Here is a 22,761-nt window from a genome sequence, read left to right as displayed (position 1 = left end):
ACCAGAGTACAAATGCACTCATGGCACAAGGAGGTACAAAAAACAGAATGCTTGGTTTATATATAAATCCCACTGTTAAATCATGAGGGTACTTCAGATAGATGTCGACATGTTTCGGCCGTTTTTTTATTTCGGACCCTATCTCTAGTGTCTTAAATCTCTCTTTTCTTAGGCCATCTTCAGGACACGATTCCTTCAAAAAGGTCAAAGACTCTATACCCCAGAGTTGATCAGCATGACCACTTTCTACTAGAAATATATAAAACACATACCACATATAAGTTACAGGCCTCATTCATTACAAGGGTTCAAAAAATCAACAAACATCAATAAATATTACGGAATGTGTGTATCAATGCACTCAATGCCAATATTAAAAACATATTACTTTTATTGATGAAATAACTCATGGAAGAGCAGTTACTCCAGATCTTTGGAAATTGGCCCACCGGGAGATTATCATCTCGGGGATTTAACGGATGGAAACTGTTATATTTCAACAAGGTGTTTTGTCGGTTGGTTTTTCCCCCACCCTATATATTTTGGGCTCCTAGGGCTAGGGCTTTGACTCATCTAGCCTTTTTCCACAAGTAGAATGTGACATATGTGAGTTTATGAGAGCTCCTTATGATAAGGACAGAAATGAATCTGGCTTTGTTTGTAATACATTTGATCGGAGAAGTATTCATAAAGTCTTTAGCTACTATTGAGTCCTGAATTAAATGAAAGGGCTAAATTGAGAACAGCTCGCTTACATTGCCTTGATGCTACATTATTTGTTTCAGTGACGCTTATACATTCATGTTTTGTGTAATATGTTTTTAATATTGGCATTGTGAGTGCATTGATACACACATTCCGTAATGTTTATTTATGTTTGTTGATTTTTTTAACCCTTGTAATGAATGAGTCCTGTGACTTTTATGTGGTATGTGTTTTATATATTTCTTGTAGAAAGTGGTCATGCTGATCAACTCTGGGGTATAGAGTCTTTGTTGACCTTTTGAAGGAATCGTGTCCTGAAGATGGCCTAAGAAAAGAGAGATTTGAGACACTAGAGATAGTGTCCAAAATAAAAAAACGGCCGAAACATGTCGACATCTATCTGAAATACCCTCATGATTTAACTGTGGGATTTATATACAAACCACGCAATCTGTGTTGTTTGTACCCCCTTGTGCCATAAGCGCATTTGTACTCTGGTTGTTATATGGAAATAAGGTTTTTTTTTAACAAGTTGTGTACTGTGTAAATGTGTAATGTTATATGTAGGGCATTTGTCGCCCATGTTTTTATCCATAATATTAAAAAGTGAATTTATTTCCTAAATTTGTGCCTGTATCGGATTTATGATGTCCCTTAGTAGCCAGATGGGATATGTCTAGTTTGTAAGTGAGCGTCACGCTGACACATTAGGGCAACGGAAAGAGGGGTAATCAGACTCAACTTCTGTTTTTCGCTTTGAATGAATTCCCTTTGAGTCCTGATCCCCTGAGAAAAAAAGCTTGGGAATTTACCTGACTTAGATAACGCCCTTTTCATAGTGGTCATAAATCATGGCAGGGTCATTTCCGACCCAGTCATGATTTTCTTTTGAAGTGTGACAGCCGCGGGTTAAACCACAGCTTTCACATTAGTATTTCCATCCCCCAATCGGGGGACTTCCCAAAACCTTTTTTTTTGGGAAGTCATTTCACATTGACAGACTTTTTAACCACCTGTCTCTGTGAAAAGTGCTTTCAGCAGCCAAGTGGTTCATGGGAACCTGTCAGATTAGTGACAGGAGTGCAAGGGGGGGTGGACAGTGCATCTTTGTGTTATTGTCCAGCCCATCTCGAACTGATCAGGTCATCTTTGAGCATTTCTAAAAATAGCCCAAATGAACCGAGTGCATTGCCTGTGCTCCTTTCATTTGCGCTATTTTATGAGCCTCTGGCCCTATATGCGTAGTGCTCATCATCCAGTTGGTAGTCTAGTCTCACTTTCTAGCAGTTGAAGTGAGAAGTGTCTTAAATCATGTTCACTTTTTTTTTTTTAAAAACATATTACTTCCTTCCGACTTGTGGTATGTGCACCTAAAGTACTTATTTTAACCTGATCGATATTTTGTGTGCTACTTTAATAAACTGTATATTTTTTCAGTATGCCAGTGTTGGGTGTTTCTTTGGTTAACTGTGTGGACTAATGGAGCTTTCATATCAGTACTTCCCTCTTGAATTTGAGCCAGATTCCTCCGACACAATACTTACCTTTAGAAAGGTTTGGCATTCCTTTTGGTTGGATTTGTGTTCTGCCATTAGGAGAGATGGCTGCACACCCATCACAACAGGGTTGTGTACAAATCTCCCTAACATTCAGCAGTTGGAATGAGGATGAGGAGAGTGAGAAAAAAGGAGAAACATCAGAGGTTGGAACAATGAGTTGGTGGTTGAGGAGAAAGCAGAGGAGGAACATCAGGATGCATACAGTGGAGGAGTGATAGAAGAGTGCGGCCAAGTTAAGATCCAAGGGATTTAAAGTTGTAGTGTGGACAGAGGCAAACCCTGGGACTGACCGGGGAGCCTGGGATGTGTGGCGGAAAAAGCATGTAGCGGGGTGTTAAGAAAGTGTGGGCTAGGGAGCAAGTCTCCCGGAAAAGGAGTGGTGAGGTGTGATGAATATGACATCACTCCTTTCCTAGTGGTAGCCTCTCTCCATGAGACCAGGGAATGGTAGCAACAACCTGATTGTGACACTGGGGGAAGCTAAACGAGGGAGGATCACATTGAAGAGGCGACCCTCGTAGGGGACAGTTAACATCAGCAGACGAGACATGGTATCCCCCCCCCCCATTTAACTTTTATGGATACCCCTTCCAAATCCCCTGTCTGAATGGCATATTGTCATGGCTCCCTTCAACCACCTATGAAAGCTACTGAGAATACCTTCCTGTGTTATATAAATAAGTCACCAAGAATTGACTACCATTTCCATGCATGTGAAAGTACCGCGACAAAACGTTTTTGGCATAACTGAGGAGATGCACTAGAGCACATACTCATTTGTGCCAAAAAAGGAAGAGCCTGTTAGGCAGAAACCTGTGCAGTTCCCTTAGGGACCACTGCAAAAGGTTAAAGACTACAGGAGTAAGCAGTAAACCCAATTGGTAGCAGTCCGCACCACCCAGATTTACCTGGTGGCTGTGGCTGAGCAGTCAGACTTCTCTCAAGAAGAGTTAGGCAGTATGTAGAGTATACACAATAGGGCTAAAAATACAGTAGCACAAGCAAACACTGACCAGAGCTTTGGTATAAAAGTATATAATTATTTATTTAAAAACACACTTGTAAAAATACACTGGCACTAATATGTCAAGCAAGTTCAAACAGTCACTATAAGTATATACACCTCCCTAGTTAATTATTCGACACGTCTAGATTCAGACACCACTTATTTAGCAAAACAGAGGTGAGCGCGTAACCATAGATGGCACTCCAATAATTTGTTTAAAAAGGGAGAGAAAAGGCAGAATAGGGAAAACACACAGTACCAACACTTTTAAGAAACCACAGCAAGTCAAGAAAAGCAGGGTCTATTGTAGAGCAAAAAGTTCATAGGCCAGGCCCACTCTTGGAGAGCAAGGCGGAATGTGCCCAAGATCACACAATGGAAATGCACTCAAAGTCTTTGCATCAAAAAACAGGTTGGATCAAGTCAGAAAGGTAATGTTAGCAGATCCGAGGTCACCCCAGGATAGAGAGTCAAGGATTTACGGGACACCTTGGACAGTCTGTTGCAAAGGAGACCAGGCGGGACGCAGTACCTGAAATGGTGAGAAAGCTCCAGCGGGGGCAGTTGTTCCTGGCAGCGGGTGCGATTCGGGGCTTCGTCCAGGGGAAGAGATGATCTCGACGTGGAGGAAAGCTGGAGGTCGTTGCTCTGCCAGGGAAGAAACCAGCCGCAGAGATTCCCGGTTAAAAGGTACTGCCCTTTTATTCGCTGTAGTGGTGAATCGTGGCTATACGGCCGCTGGGGTGCTTGGCACGGGCGATTCGACCACAAGACGGTCCAGGAAGGCGAAAAAAAGGCAAACTGGTTGGTCCCACCAGCTCAAAGGGAAGAAGATTCACCTGGAAGAAGATCTCCTCTGTCGTCGGGAAAGTGGTGAGTTTCGTACAGCAGGGCTCCACCAGTGGTGTCGTCGTTGCAGATGGCTCAGCTTCTCCCCTCTTCGAATTCTTTAGGTCCTGTGGCGACTTCTGAGGTTCCAGTCCCCAAAGCCCTGCTTTTATGCAGCAAAACCCCCATTCATCAACCTAGCTGTTACTCAAACATGCTAAGTGATGAGCCGGGAGGCTCACCACTGGGCCAATCACACAAGAGTGTGACTTGAGTTGCCAAGGCAACTCAGTCCAGGGTCCCTAATTCCCCTCCCACACATCCTGTTGACCCCAGACAGAGTGGCACCATTTGGAGGGGTTCTGTGGAGAAGCCCACCAAAAAGTGGAACATAGGGCTCGACTTGGGTTAGAGGTTCAGAGGCGAACACAAACACGATTTTAAAACCGAGTCCTGGCAAAAAGACCCAACCGGGGAATAAATATTAAATAAATAACCCAGCGGTATCTTTAACATTGCACCAAAAAGTGGTGCGTTTAAAATGAATGGGAAAATCCCATAGAAATATTCCGGTGGAATATTTTGCGTGGTATCCACTGCCACCAGCCAGAAACTTGACAAGGGGGGACTGGACAGTGCCCCCTTGGAAAACAGACCCAGGGGCAATCGAATTACCCCTACCAGTACTTCCACAATATGATGGTTTGCACTGGTTCTGTTCACAATTTAAGAATAGTAAAGCCAATGGTGACTTTACATGCCCTGGGAGACAGTAGTCAGTCCCAGGGTATGGAGTCTATGTTTGGGGGTCAATATGACACCCCAGTTTTACTGCACTGAGGGTGCTGTGTAATACATACCAAAAACACATGAAGCCCTATGGAGTAAAAGACCCCATAGCCCATAAAACACATTACATAGTCAAAGGACATTCTCAAATCATGCCTAAGAGTGGGAGAAACAGAATCTCACTCTTAGCAGGAGAAAAAAAATAAACACCAAAAATCCACCAGCAAAGCTGCTGGGGGACTCACTAGGTTTGGGAAATTAGCCTTAACAGAGAATTCTCCCTAACAGAGCCCAATTCACAAAGCGCATCTGAATTAGTACATCTTAGATGCGCTTATTCAGAAGTACCCCCCCCCCCTTACTTCACCCAACCCCCAATCCCCAATCGGGCATTCACGCAGATTAGGAGGCATTTTAAAGTGTATTGCAAATTCACAAATGGGATGAACTTTAAAATGCCAAGAAATTAGGGTTTTCCCTCTGTGCCTGTTCAGAGCAGGTGCAAATCATAGCAAGGTCATTTCCCACTGAATGGAGTAATGAGGCTCAGCAAAGGCGAGAAGCACAAGATACGCTCTAGTGGTTGCGAGCGCATAATAGGTCCTGGGACATTTAAAAATGCTAAGCAGCTGACAGGAGGGAGCCGTTTCTGGGGGAAGTTACACCCGCTCAGTGTTGACCGAGGGACTATCGAGCCAAGAAGTCTGTGGAGCCAGCCGATCCAGGGAGCAGGCAGAAGACTGAGGACTCGGGAGAACTGGTTCGCCACATGGAGACCGTGGGAGGAAGGTGAGAAGAGACTTCCTTAGGTCCACAGGAACCTGGGAGAAGCCTCGACGCCGCCCGAAGACAGAGGCTCAGGAAGCAAGCGGGTGCTGCGAAGGACGTGGAAGCCGGACGAAGCTGTTGACCCTACGAGCTGAAAACAGGACACCACGCCACTGGCCATTTACTGCAGAGGAACCAAAGAAGGCCACAAGAAGCCAATGAGTCCTGCGGTGCGGCACTGAGGAGCTTCGGCAACGCTGCCAAAGAAGGATAAAGGAAACTAGAACAAATCAGAGGGAATACGAGAACTGATATTATCAGAAAAAGACTAATAGAATAAATATGAGAAATCTACTAGTTTGTAAATGTAAAAAGCCTTGGCAGGAGAGTACACCCAGACCAAACAAGTTTACAAGTGCGTAAAGCAAATCATATAAAAAGCCCTGACCGGAGAGTATACCAGGCAAAGTTAAGTGGGCAAGAGTATAATGCTTACTTACATGACAAAGTCCTGGTAGGAGACGACACCAGGCAAAGCAGACACTGTGCGACAATGTTACATTAAAGAGGAGAAGAAACCTGGGAGGAGAGTCCATCAGTTATCCTATGAAATTGAGACTAACAGCCAAGTTGTTCAATATACAAGTTTATTGTTAATCAGAGAATTCAAAGGAAAACTCATACCCATAGGAGTCTAAAGTACGGTGAAGAGAAAACCTACGGAAGGGACATGTCAACAGTATCCATTGGGAACCTTTGTGTTAGAGTTTCATTTTATTCTTATTGAACATTTGTTCACTTTCAAGGCCAATTACATCATTCTTTTCACCTTAGAGTTTCTTTAAAAATGTATGAGCCAGAACAGTATTTCGGATACAGGATAATTTTGCTTTGGACATCTAGACAACGGCAGACCGTTGGCTTTAGTTGAGGTAGGGCAATGCCATTTAGAATAGGGACACACAGCATTTTCCAACCCCCTTTTATTTTGAATAAAAGTTTATAGCTAAAACTATGAGCTCTCTGTGTCCATGTCTCATTCCGAGCGCCTCACAAACTAGAAAAAAGCCAAAGGAAGTCAGTGTCATGATCACTGAGAAAGTCCCTCTAATTGCCTCCAAAAGGAATTGGTCCTCTGCATATCATTCTTGGATGGTGGGGAAGCAACAGAGTAAGGGGAAGGCATAGGTAGTTACTTCCTGACTCCCCATCATGGCCGCCTTAGTTGACCTCTGGGTTAGTTGCAGTGTAGGTATGGGTGTTCTCATTCTGCTATTATTTAAGCCCCTCCCCTCGAGTGCTCTACGCTTCGCATTTTTTCTGCCTCGCAGTTAACGCTTACTGCGGACCCGCTTACGTTCCAGTCAATCCTGTGAAACCTGCATCAGTCCCTCGTAGCTTGTAATATTGAATTCTACATAATTCCTTGACCTGTTTAGAACGTAACTTTGTTACGCGGTTTCAGTTCCTGTAGTTTCTCGTTTCCCGGTCAGGTCTAGTAGCTCCCTTCATTATGCGCCATTCCAGTCAGAGACAACAAACCGCAAGTACCCTTTGCCTCCCAGCACTTATTGAAGTGGCTTTTACATGTAAATTGATTCTGCTGTTACGCATGTTTTTTTGTTGAAGTGTTTAGATTCGCCGCGTATTGCGGCTCATGTGCACATTGCACTCGGAGTTCTGTTCATTCTCCGAATGCTAGGCACATGCTTCTGGAGGGCAATATTTCAACCTCCTATTCCAATTGTTAAGCGGGGCTCCGCTGGGTCTTAAGGTCTAAGGTTACTGTTTAGCCATGATTTTCACGTGATGCAGCAGAAGGTTGTTTTCAGTAAACTCTTCTTATTTGTTACTGTACATTTCTTCAGTTAGTCGGCTCATATAACCTGGTCACATGTACTAAAGTGTTGTCTAACCTTCCCCACAGGATTTAGGATTTCTGTTCAGTTATGCAGAATACTTGCATTGACATTCTCCTCTCAGGCTGGCACTTTCCCCTCATGTTTTCTGCAGTGTTCCTTGTCATGATAGTGCTATAGTCACTGGTTGCCCTACAATACATATATTTAGGAATACCTAGTGCAGTGTACTTCCCCTTCAGTCATAGAAGACATCCTACTGAAAGCCACTCTACAGAACAAGAGCCCCTGCACAGATGCAGGCTGGAGAACTCGCCCTAAAATAATATTAGGTAAATACAACAATAGTAGAGGGGATTTTGCAAGCTAATTCAGAACAAGAAAATAGTTACAGTATTTAAGGTTGTAGTTCCACATTCCACACCGAGGAATTTTCTGTATATTATTTAGGAATACCCTGTCATAGAAGAAGTTGGAGAGTGTAGAACCATTGCTTGCTAAGAAGAGTCATAGCAAAGTAGTTCCTGGTGTGTGTGTCTGCAGAGTTAAGGTAAGCGTTACAGTCAGGTGGGTGCCCTCCAGTTGGCCTACAATTCCAGCCCTTTGTGAGAGACTGGCTCAGATTCAGCATTTTGGCACAGATCTAACAAGCAATCACCATCCCAATCTTAAGATCCTGGGAGAAGGTGTTCCCACCAAACACAAGTGTCTGTAAGGGGTCAAGACTAAGACTTGGACACAATGGCATGTTTGTTGGTTGTTATAGATTCATTTCCAGAAAATACGAAGGGCTGGAGAAAATCCTATTTATACTCAAATTAAGAGGGGTTTGCCTGCCTCAACAAAATTAAGGAACGTCTGTGTCCGGATGTTTAAACAAAAGAGCATTCTCCGTCCTGTGTCCAAAAATCCTAATGTGACCCTTACACTGTAAACTCAATATAATGTGTATCGGGATACTCCAGTATGCTATATACTTAGCTTTTTTCAAAGGTTCTCAACATAAGGGTTTAAGGTGCAGAACATAAAAATCAAACATGTCCCACCAGGAAATGGATCTCCCTTCCCCTAGAGTCCTTCTGGCTGTCCAAAGTCTCTCTTTAATAAGTTGTTAAAATATCTCACAAGGGCATGAGCCTTCCTTTGAGTTTTTTCAAACGTGCAGTTTCTTTACACTACTCCATCTGGTTCACTTTCCACCCCTGGTTTACTCTCCTGCCTGGGTATTTATGACTCTCTCTTCAATCTTTCCAAGGGGTATACCTCTTCCCTTTTATTTCCACAACTTCAAGTTTACTTTGCTTTGATACTCCCCGGTTACTACCTTGCCAGGATATCACTTTACTTCTCTTCTCACTCCTTCTCACATTCCAGAATATGGTTTCACTCCTCATTCCTGGTTTACACTCTTGCTAGGATATTGCTTCGCATCTCACCGCTGCTTTACTTCCTTGCGAAGGTATCGCTTTAGTTCTCACTCCTGGTTACTCCTGCCAGGATATGGATTCACTTTTTATTCCTGGTACACTCTCCTGCCACGATATTGCTTCACTTCCTACTCCACGTATACTCTCCTGCCAGGATATTACTTTGCTTCTGGTCTCCCCCTCATGGGTATGAGTCTCACATGTGCTGTCTGCCTGGTGGACAAACGTGCCAGGGCCTTCTCTTTCTTGAATTACTCTTTCTTTCAACAACTTCACAACAGCTTTCCACAGTTGGACCCCTTTTCAACATAGTTTGTGTATTTACTTTATCTCCCCTTTCCAAGGGTAGGGTCTCTGACCCCTTTTCCACTCTTTCCTTAAGTATCACAGTTCCTCTTATCGTTTTGGGTTTCCGTTTCACTTTTATATACCCATCACTCCTTCATTTGGAATATTGGGTCACCAATGTTCTCGTCTATATCGATTCCATTGCTGCTTTCAGTGACTTTCTCTCGCATACATTGCATGACACAATATTCGCTGCTAGGCCCTCCGGTAAACCATTCCGTCTCCCTGGGTTTACAGGGCATCTCTGGCGTTCATTGCGTCTCCTCTTTGACTGCTCGTTCGGTCTGCTGACTAGGCATCCGTCCTGTCAGCCGGTCTGTGTCCCTCTGGTTTCTCTCACGCCATGCGCCTCCTGCTACTCCCGGTCACCAAGCGGCAGGCTGCTTTCGGTAAGGTTCTTCCTCACATCATTTGATTGAGCCTCTGTGCTGCGATTCACAATCTTCTCGCGTCCTAGTCGGCATTCGCACACTTTGCCGACATCAGAATTTCTTCTTCTACATTACAATAGGTCATACAAGTGGGTTGTAAAGGTGTATGTCTATCATGGGGATTTACGATTGCCAGATTATGTTGATCTATGATGATCTTCCTTAATCCATCCCTCTTCCTCATATCGGTACTATCAAGCAGAGGAAAATGCAAATAAGGTTGGTGATTGGTTAAAACTGAAGATTCTATATTTACATTACAATATACTATACAATAAAGTTGAAAAGCCAGATGGCTATCAGTGAGAAATTGTTCTGTCCCTCTGGAGTTTATCCACCCCTTCGTGGTCCTCCCGCAGATAGCCACCCCCAGGGTCAGAGTCGGGTAGCTTCTCCCTTTCTCTGGCCACGTAAGGGAATCTTTCCTAAGAGAATCACATTATGCGGTCGATTAGGAAGTGGTTCACTGCATTATCTTCAGAAGGGCTTCAGTCGTTGAATGGACAGGCGAGGGGGGCTGTTCCGGCGCGATCGACATGGCAGCTTGATAACTGTAAATCTATTTTGGACTAGGTATATGTGTGCCACACATTGCTTCAGATCTGCAATAGCCACTATTTCCAATAATACCCGAGTGACCATTTGATCTTAAGAGCCTCATTTAGTGTGGCCATATGAAATATGTTTTGTTTACGTCCCATTTAAATATCAATTGTGGGGGAAACCGCAACATGCTAACAAACGTTATGAATAGCTCGACTTGGAAACTGGGAGTATTTAGTGTAGAATGCTCCGACAATTCTCTGATGGCGATTATGGATACGTTTAGAACCATTGGTAGTGGTCATGGTAGGGATCCTGGTAAAACTCACATACAAATCTTCAATGAACAGTTGGACATTAAAAAATGTGAGATGGGGCAAACATTCCGGCAGGTAAAGAATAACGAGTGAGAAGGAGTCTAGGCTGGTAAAACAGCGCTACAGTAATTTCTGTACATTTTTTAAATTTAAATTGTTGCATGCTGATGCATAGTCTATGTTAAAGATTTTTATCAGGAGAGATGCCTCCTCCTTTTAGGCTCTGGTTAATGGGAAGGATATTCCATCCATTAATGCAGAGATAAATGCAGTCACAGAATCAGCTTGGGCCGAGCACTTTGAAAGCCTGGACTTGCCTGATTTTGCTCTTGAAGAAGGAAACCCCACACCTAGAGTATGCTGTGAGAGCTCGAGTTGGTGTATGCCTATAGGAGGTGGAGAATATTAGGAATGTGATTAGGTTAAGTAAACGGTCTCTAGCTCCAGGACCCAATGGGCTCACAAATAACACTCTGAAGGCCGACCTGGGTACCTGGTCCAATATCTTCTCGGTCTTATTTAGGAGCATAACTATTTGTCAGTTTCCCCTGATCATAGCAAACTGCTTGGGTCATCCCTATTCATAAGAGGTGCGAGGTGTGAACCCAAGAGCCATCGCCCTATATCCTAGCTGGATACTGACAGTAAGGTTCTCGCTACTTGGCCATTTGCAGCAGTGGGCTACTTTGGTTGGGAGAGTCAACAAATTTCACTTCACGTTTCTTATGTTTAATACTTTAATAAAGAGTGCATATATTATTCAGTAGATCTGTGTAATGTCTTCACTTTTGTAATGTGTATGGTCTAACTGTACAAAGTGCTCAGCCTGTCCCCTACTAAGGGTGAATCCTCATTTCTCTGCGACGTTACACATTGAGAGCATTTTCATATAACTAGGTGGATGCACCGTTTTCAGTCTTGCGATAGATCAAAACGTAGAGGAATATCTCTCTAACCGCACGGGTGGTAACATGAAAAAGGGCTATAGCAGCAAGAAACACGTGCATTGTGCCTTGGGAGGAGGGAGAGCACAGTCTGCATGTAATGAGAGGCTCCTTCAGTCAGGTGCTAGGTGACCAGTCCTGTTCTTGTGGGTGCAGCATTTCCATCTACATGGTATCGAACCATCTTAAGATGTACTCTGATAAAACAGAGGTTATGCTGGTGGAGTGCAAAAAAGCCCTCGGGGGTTACTCAGTTTTGGCTTCCAGACCTAGGTGCTTGCCTATCCCATGTATGCTTTATGAAGAAGCTATGCTTTTAAGATTGACAACAAACGTTCACTTTTCCAGATCCAGCAGTTTACCACATCCAGTTTCTTCCACCTTAAGGTGTGACAACAGATTCATCCTTCCATTTCAATCCTCTAGTCTCTCAAGACATTGCATAGTTTTGCCTCGATTACCGTCATTCCCTGCACCTGCATCTTATTCAAAATGCAGTAGCTTGGCTTGTCACTAATGTTCATATTCCTCCCCAGCTTCAAAGTCTCCCCTGGCACCCATAAAAGTGTACTCCATTCTAGACCTTATGTCTTGTTCACTGCAGCTTCTATGATTGTGTCCCTGTCTCCCAATCACCAAACAGCAACGCTTAGATTCTCTTTTCGTTGCCAACACCTGCTTCTTGGGGACTACAAAGGGTAGGCCAGGCATTCACCTGCTGGGCCTAGATGCTTGTGGCACTCCCGCCCTCTCTCGATTTGGGCAGTCTCTCACTACCCCTCTTTTCCCACCTGCTGAATACCTGGCTTCTCTCTTCTGACCTTCCTTAAATTGTGCTCCTTTCTACTCTATCTGGAGTCTGCAGCTTGTCTCAGTGGCAAGTACCCCAGCGATGTACGTTGTACCTTATAAATTACCTAGGCATGGGTACATACCCCTCTCGTTGTGCCATTTCAAACTCACTATCTGAGCCTGAAAACATAACCCTCTTTATATCAGACAGCAACAAGAATGGAGCTCTATTTTGTGGTGCGTTGCTGCTGATGCCACAGATGTTAACATAGCAGAGCAGTGTGAGTTGAAATAGACTCCTGTATATCAATTGTTCTCCATTAAGGGAGTACAGTCTTATTTTTGGATTACAACAGGCTGGTGCCCGACTTCTGCCCACTGGAGGGCTTCTGGAATCAGGGGGAAATAGTAGCACTTGGAGAAGTGACAAGAAGCAACATTATCACTAGCATAGATCTGCCACCCTAGTTTTCACCTTACTCTTAGGAAAGAGGACCACTTGTGCATTTGCTGCATATTCATTAGTCTTACATACATTCCCGAATGCTCCTTGCACAGCTGCGTCACAACCCCTATGGTCATTGGCCGCTCTTCTCAATATAAAACTGTCACAGTTTATAGTGTCAGAACTGAAGCTTGCCACCTGCTCCCATGCAGCCAACTCGCACCAAAAATAAAACTGTTGCTCCATACCTGAAATGTGTACTTGGCACTGTATCCAGACCTCCGGATCCTGACTGTCTCCAGCATCCCAGTGTACCTCAGCTGCTGCAGAACCAGTGCCTCATCGAAGTACAGCTCCATCTTAGGAGAGAAAATACAAGCAATCATTAACTGCAGATTTAGCATAAGGCTTTGGTGACTTATGTCTAAGGCATGCCTGCTTTGCCTCCTCGCTTGGCATTAGGCTACCAGAAAAAAAGTTCTAAGCATAAATGGCTAGATTTTTAGTGGAAACTGATGGCCGAGGGGTGTGGGGGAGGGGGGCAGTTACAAGTTAACGCACCTTCTCCGCATTGGAGCGAATACAACGGATGAAGAATGGTTCAGCTTTCCCCAAAGTCTCCAAAAGCTTATTGAGGGATGTCTGCAACAAAATATAAATAGCAATGACTGTTTTTGGAATACAGATTTGTTTTCTGAGGTTTAACAAAAATTGTAGTAGAAAACGAAGATTTTTGATGTAAGGATTCAACAAACTTTATGAAAAGTAAATACATTGATTTTGTTCCTTTAAAAAACATCTTTGTAAGCACACTGGTGAGAAGATATATGATAACTGCATTGCAAATACAGATGTTCACACACATGCTATCTCCCCTTTAATATCAGAGGCTTTCTCCCATTTCCAGATATACAGTATGTCTGTTTAGAAGGCAAGTGGAAGGGCAGATTTATCTGCGATTGTGTGGGACAGGGGGAGCATAGGATGTCTGACGGGGAATCTCTAGACAGTTGCTCACCCCAGTGCCTCTCCGCAAATCTTAAATCATGTACAGTACATATTGGCTTGAGCAGAGGGACTTGTCTACATTTTGAAGAAAGAGGATTGACTTTTTTGTAATAGCCATTGCAAATACATTAATAAAATGATAGCTGTAGGTCACTAAGGCAGCATATTGATCGCTGAATGAAAAAGTTATGAACATTATCAGAAGAATATTCTCAGCCCCCCTCCCCCCCAGTGCAGAAAAATTAACATGGCTTTTCAACATTGAAAAGGAAGGAACATGAAATAACAAGTCATATCCCTTTCATACCATCTGTCAGTTTAGCAGTTACATTGAAAGTATTCGTCGTCTTCTGACTGCAGACGGAGAGAACAGTGGGTGAAGTCATTGCTACTCCGGGAGGCAGATAGCCGAAGGAAAAAATAAGTAAAGGAATCAGACCTCTCTGAAGGGGGCATACCACATACTGCCTATAGGTATGGTCTCTGAAAGGGAAGAAGTGTGCCGTGTAGTAAATGTATGGGAGATATTGAAAATGCAGAAAATGCAATAGGAATTATTTGGGGGGGCGTTAATACAGTAATACAGAAACCAATCCAATTGTGCAGGTAGGGTGGACAAACATCCCATATTTTGCAGGTCTGTACTGAATGTATGTATGGGATGTGTCCCACATCCAGCACACACCATGTCCAGGATGGGGAAAAGTCCAGAATTGGCTTGTGTGTGATAGTTGAAGGTCAGGGCAGTAGAGCACCCCTCGCAGAGTCTGTGAAACATCTTAACAGGTTGCTCTATGTCGACAGATCTTTTTCATGGGAGCAATTGGACACTGATGGTCGTAAACACAGCAGGGAGGGGCTTGTTGGCAGGGACTCTTGCCCCTTAGCGGGAGCATGGTAGATGATGGGAAGGCTGGGGAGTGCATAGCTCTTTATGCAGTGTGAAATAATGACTAGACTTGTAAAACCTAAGGGAGATTTGTTTGGGCTCATTTTACTTTGCATGATGCTAATGTGACCTTCCATTCCAGATGGTATGGGGAGGGGCCATGCTCTTTTTGCTCAACTTGTTTTTTTAAGAGTATCTATATAGTGCAAGGTTAGTTTACTATGCGATGTGTGTTCTTTTAGGGTATTGCCATAAGGAAGGGATTCATCCTCTCGGCACATGAAACCCAAACCAGACCTCGAAGAAATATTTGTATCAACGAAGCCTGGAGGAAGTGTGCATCAGGTGTTTCAATTGGTCATATGCCAGTGTCTCCACTTTCCCAGGGTGTATGGTCCTAGGCAGGTCATTTGGTCTTTTTGTGGCTCGATTGTGTTCCATGTAAGTGATTCTATTTGCAGCTTACATTATATATTCCATAATAAAAACCTTTAAAAAACGGACTCATGCTTTGACTGTAGCGTTGCACCATATGTAATAGTGTCCATTCACTTATCCCACACCACAGGATTGTTTGTCTCTCAGCTCAGTCATGGCAACTTCTGGCGTAGTCACTTCCCATTGTCCCTTTAGGTGTCAAGGGCTGATTATGTCCCCTGCAAGGCTCTTTTCTGTGACGTCACTTCTGTTGATGTCAATGCATGTGCGGACTGGGAGGTTTGTGTGCCTTTTGACTCACTGGGCTTGGTCAGAACTCCAACAGGTCGGTGTCCTGCGTGCATAATGGGCCTACACGTTATTTTGTTGCACAGTATATGTTTAAGAATGCCACGAGGCACATGACAAAGTACTGGCCGGAGACCCATAACCTACCCAACGTTCAAACTATTTTACAACCCAATCGCCTATTCTGCATGACATTTCCTCCCCATCTCTCGCAGCAGGCCCCAGGTTCTTGCTTTAACTGCACAAGACACCCCCTCAACCATCTAGAAGCAGCCAATTACATTCAAATAGTTATGCTTATGAATAGGAACACACCTCTCAACCCTCCACCACACACAGGCCTCTTCGTTAGCTTTAACCCATCCTCTGACAAACCATTACCATTATTCCTCACACAAAGTTGAAGAACGACAGGCTCTATAAGGCACACTTAAGTTCCATACTGATGCTCAAATCTCTGCAGGAGTCCTAGAGCTATATTTGATTGGCCTTGGAGGTCTTTCGCTCGAATGTCTGGACAGGCAACAAAGAAGCTTTTCTCTTTTGGGGTCATATTTCTGTGGTCTGCTTTTCCTTGCAATTGCTACAGAGAATAAATCCGGAATGATGTGCTTAATTTTCTCTCCACTGCCTACATTTTAATCAGTGTGCTGCCAGTAGTCAGAAATGAAACTCTGACATAGGTTTGACATGTGTTTGGTTAAAGACCTTTATTTAAAAGAAAATGTAGTTGGGGAAAATGCCTCTCTGACCCTGCTCTAAGAGGTATTTGCCTACCCAAATCAAAACTAAAGATCTGTCGGTGTCATAATGTCCAAACCAATACGGTCATGTGTCCAAAGTTCTACTCTGACCCTCACACAAAAACTTAACTCCATGGTGAAACGGGAAAGGTCTTTAACCTTTGGGAGGTTTTGAAAAGTGTTCACAAAATAAGAATAAATGGTTCCAACACAAAGCTTCCCAGAGCATAATAAGTCTCTGCTCCAGAAGGTAGCTCCCTTCCCCTGTATTCTTTTTTGGGTTCTGAAGTTTCATTTATAACAGTTGCTTATGTCTCTTCTGACCCACAACAAGGTTAGAATACAAACTTGTCTGACTTTGCAATATGTCTCTTCCTGAATACCTGGCATGTCTTCCTGCCAGGCTTTTGCTTTTTCTTTCTTGGCTCACAGACTTGTGAGTATCTGGTATACTCTCCTGCCAGGGCCTCTTGTTTTCACATACTTGTAATCATACAGGCTTTCTGTCCTTCACCAAAGTGGCAAACACTTTGTCTTCACTATGTCCTTCAGATGTATTACCCGTTCCGGGTTCCTGCTATATTTGCACAACATGTCCATGTGTTTCTAAGGCTTTCGTCTGTAATTCACATTCCCTTCTGATATTAAACTTGGTAGTTTTCTCTCGGTCGCTTGTGCTTCATGTACTTTCACTCAATATGACTGCCAATATGTCCCGAGCTCCCGACTGCGTCTGGATAGACTCCCCGGCATTTTTTGGCATTGCAGAGCTCTCTCAAAGTCGACCAGAGAAGCATCTCTGTTGGGTTTCCTCTTCCGACTGTTAACCTCTGAGTTGTTCGGCTCTGGCGATTTCCCCTTCACACACCGGCTTCGTGCTTCAGGCTCCGGTTAGCAAAATTCTGCTCGCAATCACCTGCGAACACCCAGGAATCCCTCGCTGGCTCCTGGCATTCACGCAGCATGTCTTTTCCTCACAGCAACTCCTGCTTTCTTCGATGGCAAGCCTCCTGGCTCCATCACACAGGTAAACACCTTTCACTTTCCTGAATCTCACAGAGAGACTTTGCTCACTTCCGCCAGTTGCAGTCGACCTCAATTCTCTGCTTCAGGTGCCTTTTAAACTTCCTAGGCACCGGTGTGCATGCATAACCGCTAGAGCACGTGCTGGCAGTGTTGCGTCCTGCACTCTGCACTACTAAATCCTCCTTCGTCCCAGTATTTTGGTCATTCTGGGAAAGAATTTTGAGAACGGAGTCCAAAGACATGAATAAACATACTTAACAGTTTCAAATGATGAATGAGTTCTGATGGATGATAGGTGGAACTGGAGGGAGTGATTTCCCTTTTCTTCATGGGAAAAGGGGTGGATGCATAACAATAGGTTTTGAGGGAATTGACTATGGGAAGGTTTTTTTCAAGAAAGAAATCAGGGATACCATGTCTCATCTGATAAAGCCATGACATGTAACTGAAGGATATCTCACTCATGTGATCCGCACCCCAGTGTCAGGATAAGGCAGCGGCTGCTGTCCCCATGCCACATGGGAGGAGGTCACCGCCAGGAAATCAGTGAAGACTCCATCATGTTCATCACAGAGCACGAAGTGAGTTGAGCGCAAGGCTGGCCTTAAATTCATTAATGGATATATGATAGGTACCAAAAAAATAAACATCCCTGAGGCTGATACTTGCTCTGATTTTCTGTATTGGGGTGGGTTTATTATTGTATTACTTTCAAAAAGAACTTAAAACCAAATAGGTTTATACGTGGTATAGGAGAGGGATGGTAATGGGAAGCGATTACATTGTGAGTCAAATCAAATAATTCTTAGAAAGAGCCATATTTTGATGAATGTACCTCAAACATAGTTTGCTAAAGGTTCCCCAAATAGATGTATAATCTTCCAAGTACTTTTTTAATGAAAGAAACGTTTTCTCTTGCTGAAAATAACCATCCCCTGAATCCACTCTTCGTATACGTGCCCATCACTGCTTTGCCACTTTCTTAAAAAGTGTGTTTTTGTCAGAATTAGAGCTTTGTGTTTCCAATATCTAACCCCATAGGAAGGATGAGGTTGATCCAGTGAAGAGGCCCAAAACACAAGAACACAGCTGTTCCGCGCCATACAGTTTCTAATAAATTCAACATGTTGCAAGATGTTATCCCAATATCGTGTGACTTTAACATGCTCTCAGAACATGTGCAAATATGTGCCCGGTGCTTTCTTGCATGACAAACCTACATCTGATGATAGCAATTTAGTCTTTCATCCTCAAGGGTGTCCAGTAGTATCCATGAACATTTTGATGCCAAGTATATTGGAGTTCAGAGTAGATTTTAATTTCTGCAATATTTCTGCTTATTCTTTGCCAATCTTGTTCATTAATGATTATGTCTTGTACCTTACCTTGTCTGCTCTGGTATTGAAGTCCCAGAATTTGAGCCAGGTGACAGCAATCAAATTGCTAAGGCTGAGACACAATGTTTCTGGGATATCTGATACGGTGGTGGGCCATGCATTCATGCACTATGTGTTGAGAGCAGAATGGCCAGGGCAACGGATAAAATCATATCTCGAGGTCTCCAAACCCCCTCAGCTTGGATTAAAGGGCAAAGAAACCAAAGTCCATCAAAGAGTATCTTTTCGAAACATCTTTCAATTTCCATATGCCTACTGGATACCAATATTGCCAGTTCAATTTTCAGTTTTACACACAATTGCAGTATTGCATACGCAAGACTCCTCAGAGAGTAAATATTTCTTGGCCATGTCTGTGTTCATATCCTTCCATTCAATGACAGAGTGATGTACAAATGGAGGGACCAATGTGGTTCATAGAGTTTCATCCTTTGCAAGGAGGAAGTCTTGAGGTGGCGAGGTCCATGTTGGTGCAGTATTTGGATCATCACTAACGCAATGATTTAAGGCCAGCTGCATAGATGCTGCATAATACTACTACTTCACATTAGAACATCAAAATCCCCTGTTTTTGACAGGGCATGTAAGTATTGGCTTTGTGGGCTGGTATCGGGCATAGATCCCCCATAAGAAGTAATTTTTGTATTTCCATTATAGTTTATTGGGGAGAGGCAGTGGTAGAATGCTAAACAAGTACAGACATTTGGAAAGTAAAGTCATCCTGATCATTCCGATCTTGCCCCACAAATATTTTATTTCAACCTTCTCCTCAGTCTGAAGAAATTTCTCTTAATATGCTTCTTATATAATTTTCCAACAAGTGAGAGATATCCCTTGTGATGAAAACACCAAGGTATTTGAAACAATGGTCGGTCCAATTTAGCTGTTGATATGGGAACAGGCCTCCGATGCAAGTTTTTGTAATTGGGATTGTTTCAGTCTTGTTCGGTTTACTTCAAAGTTGGATAATTTGTCAAATACCATGAAGACTTCAATTAGTTTAGAATATGACGGTTCCACTTTTTAAATAAGGATCAAGAGGTTGTCTGGTTAAAATAGCACTTTTGAGATGTACGGTACACATCTCTTTTACACCTTTGTGAGAGCGTCTTTCCACCGCCAGTAGCTGTATGAAAAGATTCAAGAGGGGTGACAATGGACAGTCCTGTGGACTTCTGCAATATATCCCAAAAGCTGCATATCCCACCCCATTTACCAACATCTCTGCTCTTGCCTCACTATACAATGCTTTAAATAAATTCATAAACCTAGGCCCAAAACAAAGTTTTCTTCAAACCATTTTTTAATAGGTCCAGCTCTCTGTTGAGTGCTTTCCCAGCGTCCACGCCAACTGCTGCCAATGGATCGGAAAGCTCTACATAGAGATTAACAATATCAGTACACTCTCCCATATTATTTTGGAATGAGTGTGATCAGGACTAATTGCATGGACTTTGGTAATTCTCCCCTCCTGATAATCTCCCCATACTCTTACCCTGCTATGGTACTATAAAAAACTCTATAGGAAAAACCAACAGGTCCCAGACTCTTGTTCGGTTTCACCAGTTTCAGGGCTAATAGGATTTCATCCGCTGTAACTATGGCGTCTAGAGTATCAGACTCCACCCCATCCCAGTTGTTCAGTTTTAGTCCATTCAGGAATTCTAATGTGTCTGCTTCTGTACTTGCGTTTTCCGATCTATACAATGATTCATAAGTATCTAAAAGCACCATTAATGCCCTTATTTTTTGTTAATACATGCCTACCATATTTTACAATAGAGAGTACCTATCGACTGCTTTCCGACTTTTTGAGTGTATTGGCTAACAGTGAACCCGCCTTTTCCCCCCCAAATCCTCAAATGGAGCGAGTGTCAAAGTGACCCCAGCGTTCTACTCTCGATGGGCACTACGCCAAGCAATTCACATCACCCACCACTGGGACTTACCTATGACAACTTATATGTGGCACACAAGGAAACCACATATTGCAAACGTACCAAATTGTGCGATCTGTGGTTTTAACTGCTCTCCAATTACCTTGGGACTCCCTGATCTGCGGTGGTGCAATCTGTCATATAACCACCTGGAATACGGTGCAACCAGAATTGCCAACAGGGGGAATATTCGTTTCAGTCTTCATTTGCCAGCCTCTGAAGGTTGGTTAAGGAACTGCTTTGCACTATATGTTATTCTGCATCGGACGATTCCATTCCTGGATCCTCGACTATCGATCCACGCCCTATCAATCCACACCCCTTCCTTCCATACACTGTGCTCTACGCTGCGCCTTACTCGAGCTCTGTCCCTTTCATATTTTACTTTTCACTACGAAATCCTTCCCTCCCAACTACATGAGTTTTGCTTCAATGATATTGACTGCCTCAGCTGACTTATGTGCGCTTTATTACTGATATTTACACCACTAAAACGGAATCATTGGATTCAAATTACGTTTTACTTTCGTGACAATTTAATCGCATTCATTGCTAACTCTCGATTCCCAAGTAGACACTGACACCTAGCGGCAGACGCTAAGAAGATGGTCTTGATCTGCATTGTTGTGGGACTGTTGAGAATATCTTGTGTGTTTGCTATTCACATTAGGACTGCTTTTGTGCTCGTTATACTATCTGTATGATAGCTACACTTAGTACATGGTTCTTGTATTTATTTTTGGGATCGCGTTACTTATTGCATACAGTTTCAAAGTGTGCTTGGGTATTTCCCACCCATGCTGGATATTTTAGGCATACTTCTACCATTTCCCACCCATGCTGGATATTTTAGGCATACTTCTACCATTGATTAATATGACACTCTTCTTTGGCAACTGCTACACTAACGAATGTACTTGGATGTTGCAATTACATGTTCTGTTCCTTCTTGATTGCATCTGTTTTACTGATAACATTTTGGTCACCAATGTAGAACCATTATTTTAGGAATTAATATTATTCTAGTTTTACAAGCGTATTCCCATTAAATGAGCGCCACTTCCTTCCCAAGCATGCGCTGTCTCGTTACCGTAGATTTCTTCGAATACTATTTCACCTAATGAGATTTCACTGAATTTATTTCACCGAAAATGATACGGGAAATGGTATACGTGTAATACATAATAGGTGGCTTAAAGAGCATAAATTAGGGTACGTAGGGGTGAAGGGGGCACGTGCAGGGCGGGGTCTCCCATGCCTTATTTAAAGAAAGAAAAAGGAGATTTTGTTTTCGGTGAAATGGATGCAGTGAAATCTTGATTGGGTGAAATTGTTTCAAAGAAATCACATACATCCGTGCTGTCTACCACAACAAGGTGTTCTTTTTACCACCCGTCTGTTAAAATGTTTCCGTTTAAATTCACTACTATATTTATCCCAATAGGACTAAAACACAATGTATTTTTAACTTTGCATATTCCGGACCACCTCAGAATGCTTACGTCAGCTATATAACTCATACATAAGCAATTCCACCTGCATGATTTTCCTTGCATGCAATTCCAATCCATAGCATTTATATTGAATAAGAGCAGATCCTACATTACACCTTAATGTTTTTATTGATTCGAGCTTAATTTGCTAGAATGTGCACTTCTTCTCTTAGCACAATATTACCTTACTTCCAGAATTTCCTACTCAGGTCTGAGCTACGATTTTAACTCGAATAGATTCACGGCAAAGAAATGACATGCAAAGTAGTTACAAAGATAAAAGGAACTGGGGAGCTCAACAAAAAAAAGAGAACCGAGGTATAGCCCTAGCGACGAGGAGTCACCCGCCTTAACTCCGGACACTACTCTAGCCAACAATTGCATGCCCGACCTTCCTCTAATCACCAACCACATAGAGGATAATTCACCAGCACACCCGCCTTATGCCCAACCACTCTGAGCATAAACTCTAGTCTATCCCCAGCAATGAGAAGCCACCTGCCTTACGCCAGGACATTCCAATAGCCACAACCCCCATCCCTCATCTTCCACAAGTCACAGATAACAATGGAGGTCATTCATCCAACAACCCAGAGCATGCATTCTAGAGTTGTATCCAAGCCAAACACTCCATACGCTCCCTCTGCAATCGCAACTCAAAGGCATGTTATGACAGGCCAACTAAGCACTACAACTCCAATTTCTTCGCAATGCACTGGTCCTTCAAGAGAATCTCGAGACTTCATAATCTTATCAACAATTTGACCGGTTTCCTTCCTCC

The 22,761-nt window shown here is 43.2% G+C and overlaps 1 protein-coding gene across 9 annotated transcripts in view; it reads right to left on the bottom strand.

The window, feature by feature from the left end:
- The window catches only part of MYO9B (myosin IXB), a 925,026-nt gene that overhangs the window by 310,659 nt on the left and 591,606 nt on the right, over positions 1-22,761 (bottom strand). For all 9 annotated transcript variants that reach the window (XM_069649217.1, XM_069649219.1, XM_069649218.1 and 6 more), the window contains 2 exons: positions 13,323-13,403; positions 13,010-13,120 (listed from right to left, as the gene is read on the bottom strand). In XM_069649217.1, coding sequence (XP_069505318.1) covers positions 13,010-13,120; positions 13,323-13,403 — 192 coding nt within the window. The remainder of the gene's footprint in view (positions 1-13,009; positions 13,121-13,322; positions 13,404-22,761) is intronic.

Source organism: Ambystoma mexicanum, chromosome 1p, assembly GCF_040938575.1.
Source record: "Ambystoma mexicanum isolate Mex_15411 chromosome 1p, UKY_AmexF1_1, whole genome shotgun sequence".
Taxonomy (NCBI): Eukaryota; Metazoa; Chordata; class Amphibia; order Caudata; family Ambystomatidae; genus Ambystoma; species Ambystoma mexicanum.
The sequence above is the reverse complement of the archived record's forward strand: the minus strand, read 5'-3'. Positions and strand labels throughout refer to the sequence as shown.